General features: G+C 39.2%; 2 protein-coding genes across 3 annotated transcripts in view; both read right to left on the minus strand.

The window, feature by feature from the left end:
* HDAC8 (histone deacetylase 8) overlaps positions 1-26,057 on the minus strand; it is a 247,874-nt gene that overhangs the window by 96,252 nt on the left and 125,565 nt on the right. The gene's annotated exons all lie outside the window — the stretch shown is intronic.
* Positions 7,073-7,819, minus strand: LOC116747661 (ADP-ribosylation factor-like protein 4A). The gene is given in 2 exon segments (XM_032620124.1): positions 7,073-7,472; positions 7,474-7,819. Coding segments are annotated over 2 exon segments (606 nt in total). The 5' UTR covers positions 7,680-7,819.

Genomic DNA, 26,057 nt, shown 5'->3' on the forward strand with positions numbered 1-26,057 from the left:
GTATTCCTTTTTGCCTTCAGGTAGCACCCACACTTTTGCACCAAAGCAACAGACTGGCTTTTGGTAATATCCTAAAGGCACTACAGTGCACTTTGGCTATTTGGCAGATGGGGAAAAAGATGAAAAAGTTTAAGAAGTGAAGCATAAGTTTCTTTGTGGCACTGTTGGATGAGCACATTTTGAAGTGGTAAACAATGGGGCCTGCCTGCCATGGTAACCTGTTGTATATTGCGAAACGGAGATATTAAGGTGTCAAGAAATGACCACCCTAAAATGTTACTAATGTTAAGGTAAACTGTAATGTCAAAAATTGTAACATGATTGTCTCGAGGTAATGCTGTAAAGACAGGTACTTAGATGACTGGCAAAGTGAGATGGGTGAACAAGAGAAAATCTGTCAGTGCATCTCCAGGAATGACCATGGAGAGGACTGTCTATTTTTGGACAATGGCGTCTTTGCTTCTGTAGACAGAACTATTCCTAGTATGGAGAAGGGCAATTTCTCAGGTACCTAGGCTTGATTAAAAGAAGAACAAAACTCTGGAGACTATCCAATTCATTTTGTTCTAATTAGGTGTTTGCTGAGCAGCTTTATGGTGTATAACTGGTTTCTTGACTGGGACGACCCACCAGCCAGGAGGGCCTTTATGCTGTTGATGAAAGTCTTGTCTTGCCTAATATACTGCTCATTATAAATGACCACCTTGAGGTCTGCTTTATAAATCAGTCTCTGTGGCTTTGGCAGCATGATTCATTCCCCAGAGACTTAATCATCATGTGACTGAAAATGGGAGAGAAATGTGAGGTGGAAAATCTGGAGTATACTCAAGTGCTCCTCTCCTATGAGGGCTGGCCTGAAGCAGCCAGTGGCTTTACCTATTAAATTACAGCAATAATCAACTCTTATACTTGTTCAGTGCTTTTAACTTTCAAAGCACTTCCATATATATATATATATATAAAATCTAATTTTATCATTTCATCTATTATACCTTCTTTAGCTCATACTGTTTGCAAAAATACATTTGTAGAGCAGTGGCAAAGACACCAAAAGAAGCAGTAATATTGTCAACACCTTGAAAAAAAATCTGTCTATGATGGGACCTTGGCAAAATAAATCAAACTAAAGAAATAAGTGTAGTCAGAGTCTAGGCTGCAGTAAGGTGACCCAGGAATTTGGAGATAGGCTCAGAATGATTCTGAGAGTGAAATAACACAAAGACATGGTTGTAGATGTGTTGCTGATGGAGACTTGGGAAATATCCAAGTGTAATCAAGGTGATCAGGGCATATCTGCAAGACTGGAATGTACTCGAAGAAAGCTGCAATCTAATCAGTTTTACTGTAAACTCTCTGAAGAATAAGGTGCTACAGAAAGGTGGTGTACGAGTTATTTGAAAAAGAGGGATTAGAGAGTGAAGTTATGTTACTGTTTGTCCAGCATCCCCCACTCCTCACTATGCAGAGGGACAGGAAGGGATGGGAGGGGGAAGTGTGTACATTTGTGCAGTGGCTGGAGAGCAGAGGGAGCTGGGTAGACCATGTATATGACAGACACACATATTGTGGTCCCTAAGGATGTAGACTCAATTATGAAACAGTCACTTCCTTCACTCTGATTCCATGCTCATCAAGTAACCTTCTGACTTACTAATTCAGTTTCCTAGGTCCCTTGATCCTGGGAAAGAAATGCCCTTGGAGTAGATAAGACTATTGTGGTTACCCAACAGGTATATCTTCCATTGTAAATAAATATAATTGCAATATATTTTATATGTCTCTTCCCCAATTTTTTTATTTTGAAAATTTTCAAATCTAAAGAGAAGCTGTAAAAACAGTAAAATAGATTTCTACTTTTTCTTAAACTAAATTTACCAATTTGTTGATGGAAGTTCAACTGCACCAGCACTATTTATTGAAAAGGCTGTCTTTCCTCCATTGAATTGCTTTTGGACCTTAGTCAAAAATCAGTTGGCTGTATTTGTGCGGGTCTGTTTCTGGGATCTCTATTCTGCTCTTTGATGTGTTTATTCCTTTGCCAATACCACACAGTCTTGATTACTGTACCTATATATTAAATCTCAAAACTGGTAAAGTGATTCCTCCCACTTCATCCTTCTTTTATAAAATTGTTTTAGCTATTCTAGTTCCTTTGTTTTTCCATATAAATTTAATAATAATCTTGTCTATATTTTCAAAAAACATACTGGAATTTTGATAGGAATTATTTCAAACTTGTACATAAATCTGGAAAGAATTGACATCTTTACTACGTGGAGTCTTCTAATCCATGAACACGGTATGTCTTTGCATGAATGTAGATCTTTTATTTCTTTCATCAGGGTTTTGTAGTTTTAACATACAAGTCTGGTATGTGTATATATATATATATATATATATATATATATATATATATATATATGTATTGCAATACGCGGGCCTCTCAGTGTTGTGGCCTCTCCCGTTGCGGAGCACAGGCTCCGGACACGCAGGCTCAGTGGCCATGGCTCACAGGCCCAGCCGCTCCACGGCATGTGGGATCTTCCCGGACTGGGGCACGAACCCGTGTCCCCTGCATCGGCAGGCGGACTCTCAACCACTGCGCCACCAGGGAAGCCCTGGTATATTCTTTGTTAGATTTACACCTAAGTATTTCATTTTTTAAAAGCTGATTATAAATTGCATTGTATTTTAAATTTTGGTTTCCATGTGCTCATGGATAGTACATAGAAATACAATTGATTTTTGTATGTCAATCTTGTATCCTGAGACCTTGTTGAAAACATTTATTAGTTCTAGGAGGTTTTTGTAGATTCCTTGGGATTGTATTGTAGACAATAATGTCATTTGCAAATAGGGACAGTTTTATTTTTTCCTTTTTGTTTTGTATGCTCCTCAGATGCTGCTTGTTATGTCTTTCAGCTATGGAATGAACAGAGCAGAGATACTGGTCTGTAGTTTTCCTTTTTTTTGTACTGTCTTTGTCTGGTTTTGGTATCAGGATAACACTGGTTTAATGAAATGAGTTGTGAAGTGTTTCTTCCTCTTCTATTTTCTGGAAAGATTTAGATTTGGTTTGAATTCTTCTTTAAACATTTGGTAGAATCCTCCAGTGAAACCATCTAGGCCTGGAGAGTTCTTTTTGGGAGTTTTCAAATACAAATTCAATTTCCTTAATAGTTATAGGTTATTCAAATAATTTCATATTTGGCAAGTTGCAGTAGTATGTGGTTTTTGAGGAAGCAGTTCACTTTATTTAACTTGTCAAGTTTATGTGTGTAGAGTTGTTAGATGTATTCTGTTATTACCCTTTTGATGTCTGTAGGGTTTGTGGTGATACCCCACTTCACTCTTGATTTTGGCAATTTATGTCTTCTCCGTTTTTAAATTTGTCAGTCCTGCTAGAGATTTGTCAATTTTACTGACATTTTCAGAGAACCACCTTTCTGTTTCATTTTCTATATTATTATTGTTTTCAGTTTCATTTAATTTGCTCTACCTGGTATGTTAAGGTGGCAACTTAAATTATTGATTTGAGGTTATCTTTTTTTTTTTTAAGATTTGGTGCTGTAAATTCCCCTCTCAGCACTGATTTAGCTGTGTCCCACAAATTTTGATATGTTGTATTTTCATTTTAAATCATTTAAATGTAATTTGTGATTCTCCATGAAATTTGCTTTTTGACAAATGGATTATTCAGGAGTGTGTTCTTTAAGTATCTAAATGGTTGGAGATTATCCTATTATCCTTTATTAATTTGTTTGATTCTATTTTGGTCAGAAAATATACCCTGTTTGATTTCCTTCTTTTAAATTTGCTGAGATTTCTTTACAAGGTCCACGATGTGGTCTATCTTTATTTTTAAAATTTTAATATCATTGTGATAAAGTATATAAAACATAAAATATGCCATTGCAACCATTTTAAGTATAATATTCAGTGTATTAAGTACATTCACAGTATTGTGCAATCATCACCACTATCTATTCCAAAACTTTTCTATCACCCCCAATAGAAATTCTGTACCCATTAAGCAATAACTCCCCATTCCCCCTTCCCCCAATCCCTGGTAACTTCTAACCTACTTTCTGTCTATATGAATTTGCCTATTGTAGATATTTTGTGTAAGTGGAACTATATAATATTTGTCCTTTTGTGCCTGGATTATTTCACTTGGCATAACGCTTTCAAGGTTCATCCATGTCATAGCTTATATCAGAACATCATTTCTTTCTATGGCCAAATAGTATTTCATTGTGTGGATATACCACGTTTTGTTTATCCATTCACCTACTGATGGACATTTGAGCTATTTCACCTTTTGCCTATTGTGAATAATGCTACAGTAAACACCGAATACAAGTATCTGTTTAAGTCCCTGTTTTCAGTTCTTTTGGGTATATAACTTGGAGTGTAACTGCTGGGTCATATGGTAATTCTATACTGAACTTTTTGAGGAACCACCAAACTGTTATCCACAGTGGCTGTGCCATTTTACATTCCCAGTGGCAATTTACAAGAGTTCCAATTTCTCCACATCCCCAGTAACACCTGCTATTTTCATTTTAAAAATTATAGTTATCCCAGTAAAGTGGTTTCTCATTGAGGTTTTGATTTGCAGTTCCCTAATAACTAATGATGTTGAGCATCTTTTCATGAGCTCATTGGCCATTTGTAAATCTTCTCTGGAGAAATGCCTATTTAATTCCTTTGCCAATTTTTTAAACATCTTTATTGGAGTATAATTGCTTTACAATGGTGTGTTAGTTTCTGCTTTACAACAAAGAGAATCAGCTATACATATACATACATCCCCATATCTCCTCCCTCTTGCGTCTCCTTCCCTCCCACCCTCCCTATCCCACCCCTCTAGGTGGTCACAAAGCACTGAGCTGATCTCCCTGTGCTATGTGGCTGCTTCCCACTAGTTATCTATTTTACATTTGGTAGTATATATAAGTCCATGCCACTCTCTCACTTCGCCCCAGCTTATCCTTCCCCTCCCCATGTCCTCAAGTCCATTCTCTACATCTGTGTCTTCATTCCTGTCCTGCCCCTAGGTTCTTCAGAACCATTTTTTTCAGATTCCATGTATATGTGCTAGCATATGGTATTTGTTTTTCTCTTTCTGACTTACTTCACTCTGTATGACAGACACCAGGTCCATCCACGTCACTACAAATAACTGAATTTCGTTTCCTTTTATGGCTGAGTAATATTCCATTGTATATATGTGCCACATCTTCTTTATCCATTCATCTGTCAACTGACACTTAGGTTGTTTCCATGGCCTGGCTGTTGTAAAAAGAGCTGCAGTGAACATTGTGGTACATGCCTCTTTTTGAATTATGGTTTTCTCAGGGTATATGCCCAGTAGTGGGATTGCTGGGTCGTATGGTAGTTCTATTTTTAGTTTTTTACGGAACCTCCCTACTGTTCTCCATAGTGGCTGTATCAATTTACATTGCCACCAACAGTGAAAGAGGGCTCCCTTTTTTCCACACCCTCTCCAGCATTTATTGTTTACAGATTTTTTGATGATGGCCATTATGATTGGTGTGAGGTGATACTGTAGTTTTGACTTGCATTTCTCTAATGATTAGTGATGTTGAGCACTCTTTCATGTGTTTGTTGGCTATCTGTATATCTTCTTTGGAGACATGTTTATTTAGGTCTTCTGTCCATTTTTGGATTGGGTTGTTTGTTTTTTTGATATTGAGCTGCATGAGCTGCTTGTAAATTTTGGAGATTAATCCTTTGTCAGTTGCTTCATTTGCAAATATTTTCTCCCATTCTGAGGGTTGTCTTTTCGTCTTGTTTATGGTTTCCTTTGCTGTGCAAAAGGTGTTAAGTTTCATTAGGTCCCATTTGTTAAGTTTCATTAGGTCCCATTTGTTTATTTTTGTTTTTATTTCCATTGCTCTAGGAGGTGGGTCAAAAAGGATCTTGCTGTGATTTATGTCATAGAGTGCTCTTCCTATGTTTTCCTCTAAGAGTTTGATACTTTCTGGCCTTACCTTTAGGTCTTTAAGACATTTTCAGTTTACTTTTGTGTATGGTGTTAGGGAGTGTTCTAATTTCATTATTTTACATGTAGCTGTCCAGTTTTCCCAGCACCACTTATTGAAGAGGCTGTCTTTCCTCCATTGTATATTCTGGCCTCCTTTATCAAAAATAAGGTGACCATATGTGCGTGGGTTTATCTCTGGGCTTTCTATCCTGTTCCATTGATCTATATTTCTGTTTTTGTGCCAGTACTATACTGTCTTGATTACTGTAGCTTTGTAGTATAGTCTGAAGTCAGGGAGCCTGATTCTTCCAGCTCCATTTTTGTTTCTCAAGATTGCTTTTGCTATTCGGGGTCTTTTGTGTTTCCATACAAATTGTGAAACTTTTGTTCTAGTTCTATGAAAAATGCCATTGGTAGTTTGATAGGGATTGCATTGAATCTGTAGATTGCTTTGGGTAGTATAGTCATTTTCACAATGTTGATTCTTCCAAGCCAAGAACATGGTATATCTCTTGATCTGTTTGTATCATCTTTAATTTCTTTCATCAGTGTCTTAGTTTTCTGCATACAGGTCTTTTGTCCCTTAGGTAGGTTTATTCCTAGGTATTTTATTCTCTTTGTTGCAATGGTATATGTGAGTGTTTCCTTAATTTCTCTTTCAGATTTTTCATCATTAGTGTATAGGAATGCAAGAGATTTCTGTGCATTGCCAATTTTAAAAAAAAATTTTTTTTTAGGCAGACACTCTTCAAAGTTTTATTTCACTAAGTTCAGGTCAAATTTCCACAGCTGTTTTCTAGTCAATTTTATATCTTTGCTTGGCTTCCCAAAATGGTAGTACCAAAAGATTTGTGGGGTAGGCAGAAAAAGCCATTTTAAGAAGCACTGCATTTACTCATCTTCCACAAGGCAACAGAGTTGGACATCTGATTGTTCAACAAAACAAAGCTTTAACAGCATCCAGGAGGGCAGGCAGGCAAACCAGGCTGTCGACACTCTTCCAGTTGTCAAAATCAGACCACAGAAAACCTACTTCACACAGACCTAAAAGGTTATCACCATTCATCTTTTCTTTTTCTGCTGCTGCAACATTTTTCTTCTTTTAATTATCATATCATGTAGTTTCTCAAGTCCTTCCTTCATTCCATCACCTATGATTGCACAGGTGGGCTGAAAATGCCAGGGAGTTGATGGGCTCAGTTCACTCATTGCTAACAATTTCTCAATTTCTGAGAGAGATAATGAGTTCCTCAGGTCTTGTTTTTTAGCAACTATAAGCACAGGAACTCCTTGATTTTCTGATATCCTAGTTATTTTATGAAGTTCAGTTTTGGCTTCTTCCATCCTTTCAACATCAACAGAGTCCACAACAAACACAATGCCATCTGCGCATCTGGTATATGATTTCCACAGTGGCCTTAATTTCTCCTGACCACCTACATCCCAGAAGTGAAAAGTTACTTTTAGAATTTCCCAAGGTTACCTTAATTTTTTCCATGTTAAATCCTTTGGTAGGTACGGCATTTACAATTTCATTGAACTGCAGCCTGTATAACACAGTTGTCTTTCCAGCAGAGTCCAAACCCATAATGACAATGTGGAAGGACTGAAATGAAGGCAGGCTGGACAGGATCAAAGTCTGGTCTGACAGCCCATTCCCCATTTCCATCTGCAAAGAAGTGTTCCAAACTGAAAGGCTTTCTTCTTACTGCTTGAGAACTTTTCTTCCTAGGGGATCCAGCTACCAGACTCCCGAATTGGAGCCTGGATCCAAATGAGAAAGCATTGGTAGGCTTTTCTACGTGGGGGCATAGAAGCACCCCACCGCCACTCAGCTTAGCTCTCCACGCAACTCTGGTGGTTACCTCACTAGAAACCGTGGCTCCAGACTACGACCACACCCACTCCACGTGGCCCACCCCTGAGCCCCAATCCCACCTGTGTCAGCATGTCCATGCCACATGCGCCCCCACGCCCTAATTGGTGAGAGTAACTGCCACTCCCAGCACGGCAGAGCCAGGCTCTCCCTCGGTCCACAGGCACCACCTTTTGCCTTCAAGTTAGAAAAGAGGGCGCCTGTGGAGGAGCCGAGCGACCCCTGCAGGGGAAGGGGAGCCTCGGCCGGTTGGTCACGTCACCGCCAGCCGGCTCGCTCCGCCCACCTGGGTGCACCTGCAGTGCGGACACCATGCCGAGGTTCTCACATCCAGCCCGCGGTCACCACTGGCGTATTTAACCCTTTGTCCGCTGGCCAGAGGGTGCTCCCTGTGGCTGCACCGGCCCACAGGAGTGAATGATCCGATCTGCGGCAGCTGCCGGGGAAGGCCTGCTGTCCCTGCAGCACGATCCCTTCACCTCACCGCTCCGCACCCAGCCTGCCAATTTTTCAAATGGATTATTTGTCTTCTTGTTGAGCTTAGGAGTTCTTTATATATTATGAATATTAAATCCTTATTAGATGATTTGCAAATATTTTCTCCCATTCTATAGATTTTCTTTTCACTTTCTTGATAATGTATTTTGATCCACAATAGTTTAAAATTTTTATAAGTCAAATTCATCTATTTTTTCTCTTGTTGTCATGTCTAAGAATCCACTGCCAATTCCAAGGTCATGAAGATTTATGTTTTCTTCAAGAATTTTATGGTTTTAGGTCTTATATTTAGACTGGTGATCTATTTTGAGTTAATTTTTGCATATGGTGTGCGGTAGGGAGTCCAACTTCATTGCCTTGCATGTGGATATCCAGTTGTCCAAGCACCATTTGTTGAAGAGATAATTCTTTCCCCATTAAATGAATTTGGCACCTTTGTTGAAAATCAATTGGCCATAGATGTATGGGTTTATTTCTGGACTTACAATTCTATATCATTGGTCTATATGTCTGTCCTTCTGCCAATACCACACTGTTTTGATTACTGTAGCATTGTATTAATTTTGAAATTGGGAAGTGAGTCCTCTAACTTTGTTCTTTTTCAAGATTGTTTTGGTTATTTGGGGCCTCTTGAGATTCCATATGAATTTGAGGATTGGCCTTTTCATTTCTGCAAAAAAAAAAGGCTGTTGAGATTTTGACAGGCATTACAGTGAATCTATAGGCTGCTTTGGGCAGTACTGACATATTAACAATATTAAGTCTTATAATCCGTGAATACAGGATGCTGTTCCATTTATTTAGGTCTTCCTTAATTTCCTTCAGCAAATATTTTGTAATTTTCAGTGTACCAGTCATTCACCTCCTTCGTTAAATTTATTCTTGGGTACTTTATTCTTTGGGATGCTATATGGAATTGTTTCCTTAAAATTTTTTGGATTGTTTATTGCTGGTGTATAAAAACACATTTGATTTTGTGTGTGTATTGTAACCAGCAAAATTGCTGAGTTTGTTCATTAGCTCTAGTAGCTTTCATGTGGATTCTTTGGAATCTTCCATATGTATGATCATGTCATCTGTGAATAGGGAGAGTTTTATTACTTGCATTCCAATCTTAATGCCTTTTATTTCCTGTTTTCTTCTCTAATTGCTCTGGCTAGCAATTCTAGTATAATAGCAGTGGTAAAAGTGGGTGTCTTGTCTTAATTCCTGATCTTAGTGGGAAAGTGTTCATCTTTTACCATTGACTATGTTAGCTGTAGGTTTTTCGTAAATGCCCTTTATCATGTTGAGGAATTTCTGTTTATTCCTGGCATTCTGAATGCTTTTATCATAAGTGGGTGTTGGATTTTGTCAAATGCCTTTTCTGCATCAATTGAGATGATCATGTAGCTTTTCCCCTTTGTTATATTAATGTGATGTATTATATTGATTGATTTTCTTACGTTGAACCATCCTTGCACACCTGGGTTAAATTCCCCTTGGTCATTTTAATATGCAGTTGAATTCAGTTTCCTAGTATTTTGTTAAAGGACTTTTGCATATATAATCATAAGATATTTGGGGCTGTAATTTTCTTTTCTTGTTAGGTCTTTATCTGGCTTTGGTATCAGGGCAATGGTGGCCTCCTAGCATGAGTTGGGAAGTGTTCAATCTTATTCAGTTATCTGGAAGAGTTTGAGGCAAATTGGTATTGATTCTTTAAATGTTTTGTAAAACTCACCAGTGAAGCCATCTGGTTGTGACTTTTCTTTGCTGGGAGGTTCTTCATTACTAATTCAACTTAAATATTTTCTTGTTATAGATCTATTGAGATGCTATATTTCTTCTTGAGTCAGTTCTGGCAACTTTTTTATTTCTAGAATTTGTCCATGTCATCTAGGCAATCTAATTTGTTAGCATACAATTGTTAGTTGCATTCTCTTATAGTTTGGCAGTAATGTCCTTCATTTATTTATTTATTTATTTATTTATTTATGGCTGCACTGGGTCTTAGTTGCCACATGTGGGATCTTTCGTTGAGGTGTGTGGGCTCTTTGTTGTGGTTCACGGGCTTCTCTCTAGTTGTGGCATGTGGGGCTTCTCTCTAGTTGTGGCACATGGACTCCAGAGTGTGTGGGTCTAGTAGTTGTGACATGCGTGCTCTCTAGTTGTGGCGTGTGGGCTCCAGAGCATGTGGGCTCTGTAGTTGTGGCATGTGGGCTCTCTAGTTGTGGTACATGGGCTCAGTAGTTGTGGTGCTTGGGCCTAGTTGCCCCACGGCCTGTGGGATCTTAGTTCCCTGACCAGGGATTGAACCTGTGTCCCCTGCATTGTAAGGCAGATTCTTAACCACTGGACCACCAGGGAAGTCCCAATGTCCTTCTGTTGATTTCTGAATTTAGTTATTTGTGTCTTCTCTCTCTCTCTCTTTTTTCTTTATCAGTCTAGCTAAAGGTTTGTCAATTTTGTTGCTCTTTTTTTTTAAAAAAAGATTATTCATTTATTTAGTTTTGGCTGCATTGCTGTGCGTGGGCTTCCTCTAGTTGTAGTGAACGGGGGCTACTCTTTGTTGCAGTGTGTGGGCTTCTCATTGTGGTGGCTTCTCTTGCTGCAGAGCACAGGCTCTATGTGCACGGGCTTCAGTAGTTGTGGCACATGGGCTCAGTAGTTATGGCCCATGGGCTATAGAGCACAGGCTCAGTAGTTGTGGCGCATGGGCTTTGCTACTCTGCGGCATGTGGGATCTTCCCATACCAGGGTTTGAACCCATGTCCCCTGCATTGGCAGGTGGATTCTCAACCACTGCACCACCAGGTAAGTCATTGTTCCTCTTTTCAAAGAACCAACTTTTGGGTTTGTTCATTCTCTGTACTTTTTTTCTATTCTCTATTTCATTTATTTCTATTCTAATCTTTGTTGTTTCCTTTCTTCTGCTAGCTTTGGATTTAGTTATCTCTTCTTTTTCTAGTTCCTCAAGATGTAAAAGTAGTTTATTGATTTGAGATCTTCTTTTTAATGTAGGCATTTACAGGTATAAATTTCCCTCTGATTATGGCTCTTGCTGCATCTCATGAGTTTTATATGTTGCATTTTCATTTTCTTTCATTGCAAAGTATTTTCTCATTTCCACTGTGTTTTCTTCTTTGATCCATTAGTTGTTTTAAGAGTGTGTTGCTTAATTTCCACATATTTTTGAATTTCTCACTTTCCCCTCTGTTGTTGTTTCTTTTAGCTTTATTCCATTGTGGTTATAAAAGACAGTTTGAATGATTTCAATCTTCTTAAATGTATCAAAACTTGTTTTGTGGCCTAACATATGGTCAATCCTGGGGAATGTTCTATGTCCACTTGAAAAGAATGTGCAGTCTGCTGTTGTTGGGGGGAATGTTCTCTCTACATATCCTTCTGGTCTAATTGGTTTATAATGCTATTCAAGTTCTCTATTTCCTTATTGCCCTTATGTCTAGATGTTCTAACTATTATCGAAAGTGGTATTTGATGTCTCCAACTATTACAGTAGAACTGTCTATTTTTCTTCTCAATTCTGTAAATGTTTGCTTTCTACACTTTGGGGCTCTGTTGTATAGTATAAATAGGTTTATAATTGTTATATATTCCTGATGAATTGATCCTTTTATCAATATATAATGTCTTTGTCTCTTGTAACACTTTTTGACATAAAGTCGATTTTGTCTGATATTAGTATAAGCCAACCTCAGCTCTTTTTGGTTACCATTTGCATGGAATATTTTTTTCCATCCTTTCTTTCACTTTCAACCTACTTATTTCTTTGGATCTAAAGTAAATTTCTCATAGACAGCATACAGTTGCACCATGGTTTCTTTTTTTAATTCACTCTGCCCAATCTCTGCCTTTAATTGGACACTTTAATTAATTTACATTTAATGTGTTTGCTAATAAGGAAGGCTTTCTGCCATTTCTTATACTATCTTTGTCCCTCATTTATTACATTAATGTCTTCTTTTGTATTTAGTTGATTATTTGTAGTGAACCTTTTTGATTCTCTTCTCATTTCCATTTGTACATTAAAAGAACATTTATTTTGTAGTTACCATGGGAATTACATTTAACATCCTAAATTTATTATAATATAGTTTGAATTGACACCAACTTAACTTCAATAGCATATAAAAACTCTGCTATTATTCAGTTCCATCCCTTCCTTATGTTGTTGTCACAAATTACATCTTTAGATATTGTGTGCCCAATAACAGATTTATAATTATTCTTATGCATTTGTTTTTTATGTCATGTAGAAAAGAAAGAGTGGAGTTACAAACCAAAAGTGCAATACTAGCTTTTATGTTTGCCCATGTAGTTCTCTTTACCAGAGAACTTTATTTCTTCATATAGCTTCACGTTATTGTCTAGTGTCCTTTCATTTCAACTTGAAGGACTTCTTTTTGCCCCATTTTTTCTCAGGTAGGTCTAGTGTTAACAAACTCCCTCAACTTTTGTTTATCTGGGAATGTCTTAATTTCTCCCTCAATTTTGAAGAAGAATTTTGCCGAATATAGAATTCTTAGTTGACAGTTTTTTTTTTTCAGTGCTTTAAATATGTCATCCAACCACCTTCTGGCCTACATGGTCTCTGATGAGAAATCAGCTTTTAATCTTATTGAGGATCCCTTGTATGTGACTAGTTGCTTCTCTTTTGCTGCTTTCAAGATTCTGTTTGTTTGTCTTTCAAGAGTTTGATTGTAATGAGTGTTGGTGTGGATTGCATCTATCCTCCTTGGAATTCATTGAGCTTCCTGGATGCATAGATAATGTCTTTCATCAAATTTGGGAAGCTTTCGGCCTTTATTTCTTTAAACATTCTGACTTTCTCTCTCTTTTTCTTCTGGGACTCCCATAATGGTGTCCCATGGGTCCCTTAGGCTCTGTTCTCCTTTCTTCATTCTTTTTTTCTTTCTGTCCCTTGGACTGGGTAATTTTAATTTTCCTATCTTCAAATTCACTGATCTTGTGCCTGAAGCTTCTAGTGAATTGCTAGCATTTTGACAGATTTCCTTGAATATCAGGAGTTTTTTAAAATGACAAAAAACACTTCTTCCAGTCTTTAAGGTCCTCTCAGGTCTTTTCTGAGCATGCTGTATGCCCTGGGCATTTCCTCATATACACAGGTGCTTTTGACTGCCTTCATTTTCCAAAGAAATACTCTCTCTGGCTTTTCCTCCCAGGCCTTAGGTTGTCTATTTTATGTCTAAACTGCAATCTTTTGCCTCAGGAATCTGTGGGTTGTTCATCTACATTACGATGTTTTCAAGCAATGCTCACCACTTTTATGACCTAGTTGAGTTTCAAGTTAGGTGCAACAGAGATGAGTACCCTGCATCTGTCATCCAGGTAGCCCCTGACAGGTTAGAATAAATCTACACAGTAATTTTCAAATAAGGTCTACTCTCTTCCCTCTTTTTTTTTTTTTTTTTTTTTTGTGGTACGCGGGTCTCTCACTGTTTTCGCCTCTCCCGTTGCAGAGCACAGGCTCCGAACGCACAAGCTCGGCAGCCATGGCTCACGGGCACAGCCGCTCCGCGGCATGTGGGATCTTCCCGGACCGGGGCACGAACCTGTGTCCCCTGCATCGGCAGGTGGACTCTCAACCACTGCGCCACCAGGGAAGCCCTACTCTCTTCCCTCTTGAACCATGGTCCAGGGTTCTACACTAGGAACATATTTTCGAGATTGCTGCCCAGTTGGGATGGGAGTAGTACAAGGGCAAGTAAAAATGCCATAAAGCTCTCCTACCATTAAAAAGCTAGGTACCTTATTACTTGTACCATGAGCTGTTATTTTCCTTTAACAGTTTATTCCAGGGGGCACTGCATTTGAACTAGGATTACACGGTACACCTTGATATGACCCTTAACTTTTATTTATTTCATTTGTATTTTGATCAAAGTAATAGTTTAATAACATGCACATAGTTTACAAAGTTAAACATTACCTAAGTCTTACGATGACACACAGCAGTTCTCTAACTTATCCCTTCACTTTTCCAATTTCTATTTCCAACAAACAGCCACATTTCATTCTTTTAGTCACTTCTAGTATTTCTCTGTATATATTCAAATAAAATGAGAAGATTGGTAGTTGTTTTTCAATATTTGATATGATATGCTCTACTGACTTCCTTCTATGGAAGATTATAATTGAGTCCTACTACTATCTCCCACATCCATCTACACACACATTTCACCTTGTCTCATACTCCACATTTAATTATCCCAGAATTGTTGGCCAAATTAACATTCAGTGTTTAAAGTTATGGTGACAACAAATACTGTTCACAGCTGAGCTAGCTGCTATATATAGTATGGCTACTTTTCCTTCCTTGGAAATTTTTTTCCTGGAATAATTACCTCACCTTATATATGTTGTCTAGCTTTCTATGTACTTATCATTAATGCATATCAATTCCTATGTATTTATCACTAACTCATGCCACACTCTTTGACAAAACTGTAATATTCTCAGTATTGTCAACCACACCAGGCAATCTGTGAATTCCATCTTCTCCTCAGAACCTTTCCCTGAAGCTCTCTAATTTGGACTGTTTGATTTCTAGGCCTCTGTACAGCTGGTATATGGGACCTTCTCCTCACTGCCATCCTGAGAAATCCCTGCTGTTCTCTCCTGCATTGGATCCTCTGTTTCCTGGATCATATGTCTTCTGCTTTCTGGATTTACTGCCCTCGTTTTGTTGGGTACCTACTCCAAGATTCCTGAACTTGAATGCCTGAAAATGTCTGTATTCTATCCTTGCAATTGATTGGTAGTTTGGCTGCATGTGGAATTCAAGGCCCAATGTCTTCAAGCTTTCAGTATTGTTGATAAGAAGTCCAAACCCATTCTGATTTTAGAACCTTTTTGTGTGACCCCAAATTTTCCTCCCTAGAAGCTTTATAGCTTTTAGAATGATTTCTTTTCCCCTTTGCTCTAAAGTTTTATGATATGACTTGAGGTGTGTTTTTCCTTTATGGTGCTGGGCAACCAGTGGGCCCTGTCAGTCTGGAAATTAATGTCCTTAGGTTTGGGGGAGATTTTCTTTTATTATTTATTTGATAATTTCCTCTCCTTAATTTTCTTCTCAAGAATTATTTTTATTGGATGTTGGACCTCATGGATTAATTGTTTAATTTTCTTATTTTTCTCTTTTCTGTTTCTCATCTCTCTACCTATTGTTTTCTTAGAGATTTCTTCAACTATATCTTCCAACACCTTGTTGAAAAAAAAATTTTAAACCACTTTAGTCATTTCTAAGCGTTCAGTTCAGTGGCATTAAGTACATTCACAAAACTGCAACCATCATCACTATGCATTTGCAGAACTTTTTTTTTTTTTGCAGAACTTTTTAATCATCTTAAACATAAGCTACAAACCCATTAAACAATAACTCCCTATTTTTCCCTCTCCCTAACCCCTGGTAAACTCTAAATCTACTTTCTGTCTCTATGAATTTGCCTATTCGAAGTACCTCATATAAGTGGAATCATACATTGTTTGCCGTTTTGTGTCTGGCTTATTTCACTTAGCATACTGTTTTTAAGGTTCATCCATATTGTAGTATGTATTAGAATTCCATTCCTTTTAAAGGCTGAGTAATATTCCATTGTATGTAAATACCATATTTGTTTTTCCATTCATCTTTTGATGTATATTTGGGTTGTTCCCACCTTTTGGCTTTTTAAAATAATGCTGTAATTACAGTGATATACAAGTGTCTGCTTTCAATTCTTTGGGGAATATACCTAGAGGAAGAATTGCTGGGTCATATGGTAATTCTGTGTTTAACTTTTGGGGGAACTGTCAAGTTGTTTTCCACAGTAGCTGCACAATTTTACATTCCCACCAATAAGGCACAAGGGTTCCAATTTTTCCATGTCCTTACCAACACTTGCTATTTTCCATTTAAAAAATAATATCCATCTTAATGGGTATGAAGTGGTAACTCACTGTGGTTTCTTACCATTGTAAAGTTGACTTTTCCTTGATTTGGCATTTTCTTGATTGCTGTAAACCTTTGACTGTTTTCCAGAGTTTTGACAAGTTGTTTCTGACAGTTTCTGTTTGTTTTTCTATGCTTCTGTGGAGTGATGGTAGTTCGGCATCACCTACTCCATCATTTTTATATGGTATATCTTGGTATATGTTCCATGGGTGCTTGAGAAGAATGTATATTCTGCTGTTATTGGGTGAAGTGTCCTATAAATGTCAGTTAGATCCTCTTGGTTGATGGTTGTGTTGAGTTCTTCTTTATCTTTCCTGATTTCCTGTCTAGTTGTTGTATCACACCCATAACAGGAACGGATAAAACTAACTTCTTCCTCCCAATGAAGGTAAGAGAACTTAAAGTAGCTTAGGGAAGAATATAAGCGAGAGTTTCCATGACTTTCTAAGAGCCTGATGTCTTTCAATTGCAGGTCTGCCTCTGCTGCTTCATCTCCCACTATTTCCTCAGATGCCCTACATACATAGTAAACTATTTATAGTTCCCCAAGACCATGTGCTCTTTTACCTTTCTCTGGCTTTGTACCTGCAATCACTTTTCCTGAAATGTCCTCCCCCTTGAGTATCTTTAAAGATTCAGCTCATATATTACCTCCCTTAGGAAACTTTTGCTGATCACTTAGAGCAACTTGAATATATCTTTCTTTGGATGCTAATTTACAATGAAGCTAATCATAAATCTTCAAAGTCCCTCACTTGGACAGACACTTTCCAAGGTCCTGGGAGGAGCCCTAACATTATTTTACAAGGTTATATATATATATATATATATATATATATATATATATATAACCTTGTAAAATAATATATACATTATATAAAATAAAATAAAAAATATATATATAATCTAATTTGCAAAGTAAGATATTTAACCATATTCAGTTAAGACTTTTCTCCAGTCTGACTTTTCCTCCATCAGACATCTCCCTCGTGTTGGGTGGCACTGGAGTGGCTAAGAGGAAATTGAGTTGTGGATAGATTTAGTTTGGGTTTAATGGGATATATTTATGTGGTTTGCAATGACTTATGTGTATAGTTAATTTATTGCTAATGGTGTAGGAATGGCTTCAGGAATGCTCCCATAACCTGATGTCTTGACTCACCCAGCATCTTTACACAAAACAGAGAGAGCCAGAGGTATTATAGCCATATGAATGTATCCTATAGTGCCCTGTCTTAGACATGTTGGGGAGCAGAGGAGAAACAAAGCTTGAAATGTACAAAGCCCAAAGTTAGTCTGTGGAAAATTCTTCTAATCATCACATTTAAATTTTAAGTGAAGGATTTTTTTGTTTTGTTTTGTTTTGTTTTTGTGGTACGTGGGCCTCTCACTGTTGTGGCCTCTCCCGTTGCGGAGCACAGGCTCCAGACATGCAGGCTCAGTGGCCATGGCTCACGGGCCCAGCTGCTCTGCAGCATGTGGGATCTTCCCAGACCGGGGCACGAACCCGTGTCCCCTGCATCGGCAGGCGGACTCTCAATCACTGCGCCACCAGGGAAGTCCCAGGGTTTGTATTTTTAATGATGCTTAGTCAAAATGAAAGTTTCCTCCTTTCAAAACTATAGTCAATTCAGCATGTACAACTATAAATAAATCATAATACTTTTTTCATGGAAATTGTACAAAATAGAATTTATCAAAATTCCTGTTTTTCTTTTTTTTTTAGAAGCATTTTTTTGTTTTTGGCTGTGCCACACGTCTTATGGGATCTTAGTTCCCTGACCAGGGATTGAAACCGGGCCCCTGGCAGTGAAAGCGTAGAGTTCTAACCACTGGACTGCCAGGGAATTCCCCAAATTCCTGTTTTTGAAGAACCCAAATCTCCTAGCAGTATTACAAACAGCAAGTACAGCTTTGTGTACAGTCACATATTTTATGCATCTCATCTGCTATGTACTGAATTGTGTCCCTCCGACTCCCCCAACTTCATGTGCTGAAGCCCTAACACCCAATGTGTCTGTATTTGGAGACAGGGCATTTAGAAGGTTATTAAGGCTAAATGAGGTCATAAGTGTGGGGCCCTGATCTTCTTGGATTGGTAGCTTTATAAGAAGCAATGACTGAGTCTTAAAAGAAACCAATCCACTCGTTTCAAAATGGGGTAAGAGGGGTCTATTCTCTTGCCCAAGTATCTTTGCGGATTTTCCCTTACTCTCCTCTACTACTCACTCACTAGTTGTGTGACCTTGGGACCAACCAGCTAACTCTTTAAGACACAGTTTTCTCTTCTATAATGTAGATAAACACCTCACAAGGTTGTTGTGAAGGTTAAATGAAATAAGGCCTGTGAAAGCATCTATCACAGTACTTGGCATACAGTAGGTGCTCAATTAAGGTTAGTTTTCTTTCTTTTATGCTTCTTTTCAGTGAGGTCTGCTCATTCTCTTTAAAGAAGCAGAGTCTCTTCATCTTCCTGGGCTCTCATCCCTCTGTAGTATTCCTCTGAGGAGAAATTGTTTTCTTCATTATCTTGGAAGAAACTCTATCTCCTTATGGGGATACTCATCCTTCCCTGGAATTTTTTCCTGGTTATAAAAAAAGTCCTAAAGTTTACAAGGCCAATGCGTGATCTAGCAGGAAATGTAGACATTTTTCATGTTAATAGTAAAAGGACAAGGAGACCGTTTCCAATTTGTACAGACATTTTGTTACCGTGGCACGTGCTTAGAGCAGAAGCAAGAAAGCAGCAATTAATTGAAGGTCTCTACAATGCAGAGTTTTAATTAATTCATCTGATTTTATTAAATGGTGTAATTTGAAGAGGTATTAGGCATAAAGCAGTTGGTAAATTCCCAGTGCCTAAGTCTACCCCCTACCATGCTCCTCATGGGGCTAGGCAGAGATGCTAGCTCCATGTCACTGCCAGCAAGTCTCATTTCAGAAGGTCTACTTCCTGCAGGTGCATGCCAGGGAAGTAACTGTGGGATATTATCCCAGAAAGGGAGAGTTGGTGGTTGCAAAGGTCAGGAGAGAGCGTGATGCAGCCAAATGCTTTTGGGTCCATTAAGTCAGCACAGCTGCCACATGGGCTGCCAATTCTATTCAGAAGTGGGCAAAATTCAGGTTGGAAAATTGCTTCATGTGGTATGCTCGTGTGTGGATTGGAGCAAATAAAGATTAGAGTGGGCAATAGGGACTCATATAGTAAGCAGTTAAGAACTGAAGGTGAAAGCAAGTGAGAGAAGGTGGCCGCTCCCTGTCACTGTCCTCTCCTGCTGCCGCAGCTGCCAGCACCCCCTTTGCCCAGGTGCAGAGGGGAGGGCTTGGAGGCTCTTTATTTCTGTTGCTTCCATTTCACCAACAGTTGGCAGCTCTATCCGTTGTAGGGACTAGCTCCTCAAATTTGTTGTGAACATGTTAAGGAAATATTCTTGGTTTATAAAAACCAAGAAAACTTGCATACAGCTAGAATGCAATTTCCAGAAATGGACTTCCTTCCTCTTTTTAGATGTAAATTATCTTTGTGTATTTGTATCTTTTTTTTCTTTCCCCTCAATTTGTTTTGGCCACACCATGCAGCTTGTGGGATCTAAGTTCCCTGACCAGGGACTGAACCCAGGCCACCTGCAGTGGAAGCGTGGAGTCCTAACCACTGGACAGCCAGGGAAGTCCCCTGTCTTTTCCCTCAATGTTAGAGAAAGGATTATTTTGTATCCTGTTTAGGAGTAAACTCCTAACCTGGGCTCCAGATTTTACCTCCCCTGTAACCTTAAACTCTTAATTACTGCCTTTCCTCTCAATCGTTTTAAATGCCTCTCACTTCATTCCATACTTCTCCTCAGTAACAGACCCCCACAGGTCATTTTCCTTAAACAAACACCTTCTCTTGAAACTGTTGCCCCTTGGAACACTGTCTAGGAAAATAAAAGCAAAAGCTTCTCAGCTGTTCGCCCTTAAAGTGTCATCTCCCCATTTCCTGCTATTTTTTTTCAAGCTACATTAGAACTAAAAATTGGGCTGAACAGCTTTGCAGGGAAGCCTTTCCTCATTCCATTAGGCACTATTAGTCACACCTGCAATGCATTCCCACAGCACTGTGTTCATCCTGCTATTATTGTACTTGGCAGCTAGAACTGTAATTTATCTGTTTACACTGTATTGTTATTTACCTCCTTGTATTTGTGTCACTTTTCCTAATCCATAAGTCCCTAAAAGGAAGTGAAGTGACCTTTATCTTGGTGTCCCCAGAAAAGAATGTTTCATAATCGGTGCCCAGTAAGTGTTGAGTGGGAGACATGGCGGGGGGGGGGGGGTGGTGCTAACAGCTATCGGACCATGACCATGTGCCAGTTTTTCTGTGAGACAGGGGTCATTATACTTTCTTTGCACATAAAATTGAAGTTTATAGAGTTCAAGGAGCTTGCCTAAAGTCATATAGCTATTCAATATTAGAGCTGTAATTCATATTACAGTATGTCTGATTTTAAAATCTATGCCCTTTCTATCATGTTGCCTCCAATATCTTACACTGAGTCCAAGTCCTGGTCCTACCAATTCTCTTGTGTCTTCACCCCACTCTCTGATTTCTGACCTCACAAAGACACCCCAGTGCCCTGATCCCTATTTTCTCCTGGTTTGCCTGCCCCCTTTTGACCCCACATCCAGCCTAGACCACATGACTATACTCTTGAGCCCTCTTTCACCATCACCTTCAACCTCTGTCCCTTTGCCCCATCTGCCTGGAATAATCATCACTCCAGGTCAGCCCCCGCAATGTGCCTTCTCTGTTCTGCCACTATTGCAGAAAACTGCACCAAGGGACAGACTGGTATCACCAATCTATGGTTTCCAACTGCACATACACTTTGTGGGCTTCTTCATGATCCTTTCACTCATCTCTGGTGAGCTTCTTCTCCTATTCTTCTCAATTACTGTTCCAATATTTACCACTTTCCCTAACCCCACTATGGACATCTTATCTCTTCCTTCTTGAACATTTAGGACAGTTCTGTGGTTTTGCTATCATACAAAAAAGCTAAGGTGACCATCCTTATACATATTTCTTTCTTCACTTGAGATTTTTGTCTTAAATGGCAAGCTTCTTGAAAGAGTTAGCCCTACCCATTGCTGTCATTTCATTTCCTTTACCTTCTATTCACCACTCAACCTACAGTTGTCTGGCCTCTATCCCTTCCACTCACTGACTCTCTTCTTTTTTTTTTGGTCACCCCACGCGGCATGTGGGATCTTAGTTTCCCGACCAGGGATCGAACCCGGGCCCCCTGCAGTGGAAGTGTGGAGTCTTAATCATTGGGCCACGAGGGAAGTCCCCTGACATTTTTTTTTAATTGAAGTATAGTTGATTTACAATGCTGTGTCAGTTTCAGCTGTACGGCAAAGTGATTCAGTTATACATACATACATATATATATATATTCAGATTCTTTTCCATTATAGGTTATTACAAGATATTGAATATAGTTCCCTGTGTTATATAGTAAGTCCTTGTTATTTATCTATTTTATATACCTGTTTGTATACGTTAATCCCAAACTTCTCTAATTTATCCCCCACCCTTTCCCCTTTGGTAACCATAGTTTATTTTCTCTGTCTGTGAGTCTGTTTGTTTTGTATAAGTTCATTTGTATCATTTTTTTTAGGTTCCACATATAATTGACATTTTTCTCATCGAGGTAACCAGTAGCCTCCATTTTGCCAAATTCTACTTCATACTTGTAGGTCTATAGCTTATTGGACCTCTCAGCTATATCTGACACATCTGAGAATTCTCTTCATCTTAAACTTTCAACTTCTGTTTCCATAATCCTACGCTGCTTTTCTTCCTAGTAAGTATTAGCTAATAATTACTGTGTGTTTATCAGGCACTATTCTAAGGGCTTTACATTAATTACATGTACATTTAATTCTCAAACAATTGAGGCTTAGAGGTGAAGTAACTTGCCAAAAGTCACACAGCTGGCATGTGGCAGAGCCTAGAGAATAAAAAATCATACAGACTGGATCCAGAGTCCATGATTTTAATCACTGTGCTATACTGCTTATCCTTAACATACTTTTTCAGTCTCCTTTGTAAGCTTATTTTAAAATTTTATTTATTTATTTATTTTGTTTGCGGTACACGGGCCTCTCACTGTTGTGGCCTCTCCCGTTGCGGAGCACAGGCTCCGGACGCGCAGGCTCAGCTGCCATGGCTCACGGGCCCAGCCGCTCCGTGGCATGTGGGATCTTCCCGGACCGGGGCATGAACCCATGTCCCCTGAATCGGCAGGCGGACTCTCAACCACTGCGCCACCAGGGAAGCCCTGTAAGCTCATTTTTACTGGTCTTTTAAACACTGAAATTCTTCAAGACCTCCTCCTTGGCTCTATGGTCTCCTTCTTACACACTCTCCACAGGTAATCTCTTTATTCTCATGGTTTGAATCACACACTCTTGATACTCAGATCTATATCCAGTTGAATATATCCCCTGAACTTCAGACTCTTAAATCCAACTGCATCTTGGTCAGATCCACTTGGGTGTTCTACTGGCACCTGGTACTCAACGTAAAAACTGGCTCACTTGTAGTGCTCCTCCTCCTGTATTCATCATGCAGTAACGTCATCCAGTCATCAAAACCACGGTGACATCCTAGATTTCTCCTCCTTTACCTTCAGAATCCAATTAATCACCAAGTTGTGCTAATTCTGTCTCTTAAACATTTTTAAAATCTTTCCCTTGTCTTCATCCGTACTTTAAACTCTCTTCATCACTTGCCTGACATATTGCAACAGTCTACAGCCTGGCCTCTCTTAAATCTATCCTGAATCATCTCAGCAAAACACAGATCTGACCATGTCACTGCCCTTCCATGACTCAGTACTGCCTGTTGGCAGTACCTGTTGGTACATTCTCAGTTCTTCAGCATGACACAGCTTTCTGTGGTTAAAAGCATGGGCTCTGGAGTTAAACTGCCTGCTTTGAATCTCAGCTCTGATGGTGTGCCACGTTGGGCAAGGTACCCAATCTCCTTCTGTCTCAGTTTCCATATTGGTATTATGATTGTGAGAATTACATGACATATCCATGTAAGGCACTTAGAACACTGCCTGGCATATAATAAGTGCGCAATAACTGTTTGCTACTGTCAATGTTATTATCTAGTCTCATCTCCTCTCATTCCTTGCCTTCAAGCTTATGTTCTGGTAATACTGCACAGTTTATAATTCCCTAAAGGCATCATGCTGTTTCACGGCTGTGTGCCTTTCTACTGCTGTTTCCTTAACCTTCTATACTTTCACACACTTATCTGCCTGGCTAATCCTCGGCTCAGTCCTTAGCCAGACATCATCGTCAGGATATCTTCCTTGACTCCCATGCCTCTGACACAGTCTGAGTAATTTGCTTTCCTCTATGACCTTATAGACTCTGTACATGCCTCTAACGGCGTTTAACACAGCAAACTGAAGTTGCCTATGTATGTCTGTCTCCCCTGCTGGACTGTAAGCTCTTTGAGCAAAGGGATACGTCTTTTACTTCTTTGTACCTTCAGCACTTAGCATTGTGCCCATATAGTAGGTGCTTGTTGAACTGAACTGCCTCCCTTTTCATGGAAAAGTTAGGTATCTGCATTTGTGGCTCACTTGACTAGGAAAAGAATGTCTCTATCTTTTGCCAAGCTGGTTTTTCCCATTTCAATACATTCCACCACTGAAACGTTTGAGTCAGAAACTTTGATTCCTCCATTTCCCTCACCCTCACCCTGACATATTATGTCAGTTCTATCTCCAAAATATGCCATTATTCTTATTTCCACTGCTACCACCACCATCTCTCAACTGGCACCTGGCCTCCTAACTGGTCTCTATACTTCCATTCACACCACCCACCCTCCATTCCACACTGCAGCCAGAGTTGTTTTAAAATGTACATCAAATCATGGTACCTCTCCTAGTTAAAAGCCTTCAGTGGCTTCTCCCTCTATTAAGAATGCAATCCAACTCTTCACCATGGGCTACAGAGCCCTGCAGGGTCTGGCCCCTTGCCCCTTACTAGCGCTAGTCATAGTAGCCTTCTTCCAATACCCAGAACACACCAAGCTCTTTCTTGCTTCAGGGTCTTTCCACATGGTTGCCTACTCTGCCTGGAACATTTGCCCTCTAATTGATTTTTTTTGAACCTGGCTGGCACTTCTCACCCTTTGAGTTCTAGCCTAAAATATCACATCTTTAGAGTGTCTTTCCTAGTGAGCCTATCTAAGTCCCTCTGTTAGTCGCTACCTCTGTATTTTGTGTGCTTCCATCACGGCTCTTACCACAGTTTATAAATATCTTCACTTATTTTTTACTTGCCCTGTAGTCTGTCTTCCTCACCAGGTTGCACACTCCGTGATGCAGTGACCATATCTACACTGGTCACCATTGTAGCCCCAGCACCTGGCACAGTGCCTGGCACCTTGTTAGCATTCAATAAGTATTCCTTGAATGACTGAGTGACTTGATAAGTCAATCATTCAATCAGTAAAGCAGGGTGGCTATGTGAAGTTCCTTTTGGTCTCTTCTGTAAGAAAAGCTTTACAACTTCAGGTAGCAATTTAATTGGGAGATGAATCATCTTGCTTAACCCAGTTGAGAAGTATTGTAGGAGATCTTAATCAAGCAAGAAAAGGAAATACTTTTTAAAAGTCTGGATGTTACGCCCTTTATGCTTGTGAGTGACTCAGGAGTGATGACTGTAATTACTACAAACCAGCAGTTCTCAACAGGGGGTGATTTTGCCTCTTCCCAGGGGACATTTGTTAATGTCTGGGTACATTCTTGGTTGTCAAAACTGGGAGATGCAGGGAGTGTGCTCCTGGCATCTAGTGAGTAGAGGGCAGGGGTGCTGCTCAGCATCCTATAACACATAGATCAGCACCCCAACACCCCCCAACAAAGAATTATACCACCAGAAAGGTTAATAGTGCCAAGGCTCAAAAACCAAAAGAGAAACAGGACTAATATCTACTTTGTGAAACATAATAGAATGGTCAAATATAGGTGGTTAGTGTTCTAGAGGATTTGTAAAACTCAATAATTGAAGCATTAATAAGCTCTCTTGTTTCCTAAGATTTATTTCTGTTCTTTAGAGTGGGTTTCTGTTTGTTTGTTTTAAACAAAGAGTCCATTGACAGGCTTTAGGAAATTTTTGAATGTTCTGAAATTGTATCCAAAATTGTGTAATTGTAAGCATTTATATGGGAGGAGGGGCCGTCAGATTCTCAAAGGGGTCCATGACCACCAAAAGATTAAAAAGCAACTTGTATGGAAAGACCTTTGTGTTACCTGGACTGTACTTTAAAAACTCATTATTTTGTGGAATATAGGTTCTGCAAAATGTTTGGGAACATGCATCCTGGAGGGATGTCTTTTAGAGCTGCCTCGGGAGGCAGGCAAGTGTGAAGGAAGCTCAGCCTACTTTCTTCCTAGCTTGGGGGCAATACAGGTTTCACTGGGCTGTTAGGAGACCATGTGAGGGAACTTACATAAGCCCTACTGAAGTGTTAGGCACACAACAAGTGCTCAACAAATCTTAGTTTTCTTTCTTCCTTTCTCATTACTGTAAGGATTGAATAAAATAATGCTTTGAGAACTAAATGAAATAATGCATGTGGCATGTTGTGTGGTCAGAAGTAGATGTTTAATAAATGCTTATTTTTCTCTCATGTATTGTTTATA

Source organism: Phocoena sinus, chromosome X (genome assembly GCF_008692025.1).
Source record: "Phocoena sinus isolate mPhoSin1 chromosome X, mPhoSin1.pri, whole genome shotgun sequence".
NCBI classification, from domain to species: domain Eukaryota; kingdom Metazoa; phylum Chordata; class Mammalia; order Artiodactyla; family Phocoenidae; genus Phocoena; species Phocoena sinus.